Source organism: Myotis brandtii, unplaced genomic scaffold, assembly GCF_000412655.1.
Source record: "Myotis brandtii unplaced genomic scaffold, ASM41265v1 scaffold139, whole genome shotgun sequence".
Classification (NCBI taxonomy): Eukaryota; Metazoa; Chordata; class Mammalia; order Chiroptera; family Vespertilionidae; genus Myotis; species Myotis brandtii.
In genome coordinates, this window is record NW_005354965.1 from 192,653 (window position 1) to 194,386 (window position 1,734).

General features: G+C 60.3%; 1 protein-coding gene across 1 annotated transcript in view; it reads right to left on the bottom strand.

Annotated features, from left to right (window-relative positions):
- Nucleotides 1-1,734, bottom strand: part of TIAM1 (T-cell lymphoma invasion and metastasis 1) — a 92,589-nt gene that overhangs the window by 30,140 nt on the left and 60,715 nt on the right. Inside the window, exon 14 of the mRNA XM_014535194.1 lies at nucleotides 705-813. Coding sequence (XP_014390680.1) covers nucleotides 705-813 — 109 coding nt within the window. The remainder of the gene's footprint in view (nucleotides 1-704; nucleotides 814-1,734) is intronic.

The window sequence follows — 1,734 nt, forward strand, 5'->3', positions numbered from 1 at the left end:
GAGGTGTGGGGAGGTGTGGGGACATGACATGTGGGGGAAGGTGCGGAGTGAGGTGTGAGGACAGTGGCTGGTGTCCCGAGATCCCCCTGAAATCCAACCTCCTGTTGGTTACAGTGTTGACCAAGAAAGCACCTCCCTGACCCTTTTCTCGGTCACCAGCCACCACAGGTGAAGGCGGCAGCAAACCGCCTTGTGGGGACCCTCAGATGCCCCGCCTCCCGGGCCGCTGGGGGGTGGAGGGGTGGAGCCTGCTGCTGTGAAAACCCCACTCAGTTCTGTGCAAACAGCTGCAGCCGGAGCGGTTTCTGGGAGTCACTGGGACCACATGCCCATGACGGACAGGCGTGAGCACAGCCCTCGGAGCAGAAGGTGAGGGCAGGAGGAAGGCCCACAGAAAGGCAGGTGCGATGGGGCGGGTGACAATGAAATCGACGGAGAACAGGAATAAAGTGGGGGAATTTCTAAACCCTGTATTTCCTGCATAACTGCAAAGTGACCCCTCAATTCTGGACCAAAATAGCTCAGACAGAACGTGCGTTATCAGGAGAGCGACACACGGCTAACTCAGCTCCGCAGGCCTCTCCTCTCTCAGAGCCTCGTCCGCGGCTGTCGGACGTCGGCTGCCACATCGACGACCCTTCGCTCTCGGTCCGAACGCTCCCACCATGGCCCTGGCCCCGGGGGCACCGCCCTCGCGGCCTTACCTTTCACCAGGACCTTGGGCACCTTGGTGTGGCTGGCGCAGAAGGCGCTGTACAGCTTGAAGCGGTCGGCGTAGTACAGGAAGGAGCCTCCCAGCGAGAACAGCACTTTCTGGGTTTAAGGAGAAAAGGCCTGGCTGGTTCAGGCCGCGCTCACCTGGGAATATCCGCAGGCTCTCGGGGCGCCCCCGCCCGCTCAGCATCAGTCACCCCGTCCCAGCTCCTCCCTCAGGGGGCTGGGGGCCGGAAACTGCCCCCGAAAGCAGGCGGGCTCACCAACCTGGGTAACGGGTTTGGGGTTTGGCCTTTTCAGTAATTACAGTGCAGAGAGAGGCCAGTTTTCTAGGCCAGTGTTACTTGTGTTTTTAAAATGCATTTTTATTTATTTCAGAGAGGAAGTAAGAGGGAGAGAGAGGAACATCAATAATGAGAAAGAGTCATCGATCGGCTGGCACCTGCACGCCCCACACTGGGCATCGAGCCCACAACCTGGGCCTGTATCGAACCGCGACCCCCTGGTTCACAGGTCAACGCTCAACCCCTGAGCCACGCGGCCGGGCAGCCGGTGTTGAAAGGGCCTGTGTGGGTGTGGGTGTGAGTGTGGGGTGTGGGGTGTGGGGTGTGAATGGGAAACACGGTGCATCGGAAAAGGCAGACCTGAGCCCCTCACCAGCTCCCGGGGCAGGACTGTCGAGGCCGGGCTTCTATCGGAGCCTGTGAAACAGGCCTCAGGAGAGAGCCCTCAGAGCAAGCACGTCACACCCGGGCCTCGCCTGCGGCCCGCCAGCCGCGAGCTGGACGTGCTTACTCTGTAGTTTCACGCGAGCTGGTCTTGTTCGAGAGACGCCGCTTACTCGGGCAATAAAAACAGGTGTGGATGTGAGTGAGGAACCGGTCCCAGCGTGCAGTGTGGCTAATGGACATGCAGGGAATTGGGAAGGACGGGCTACTTACAACCACCACGGTTGCTTAGGAACCCACGCAACCGGCAGGCAGAGGCCAGCGTGGTCTCCTCTCTATTTCACGTTCGGCC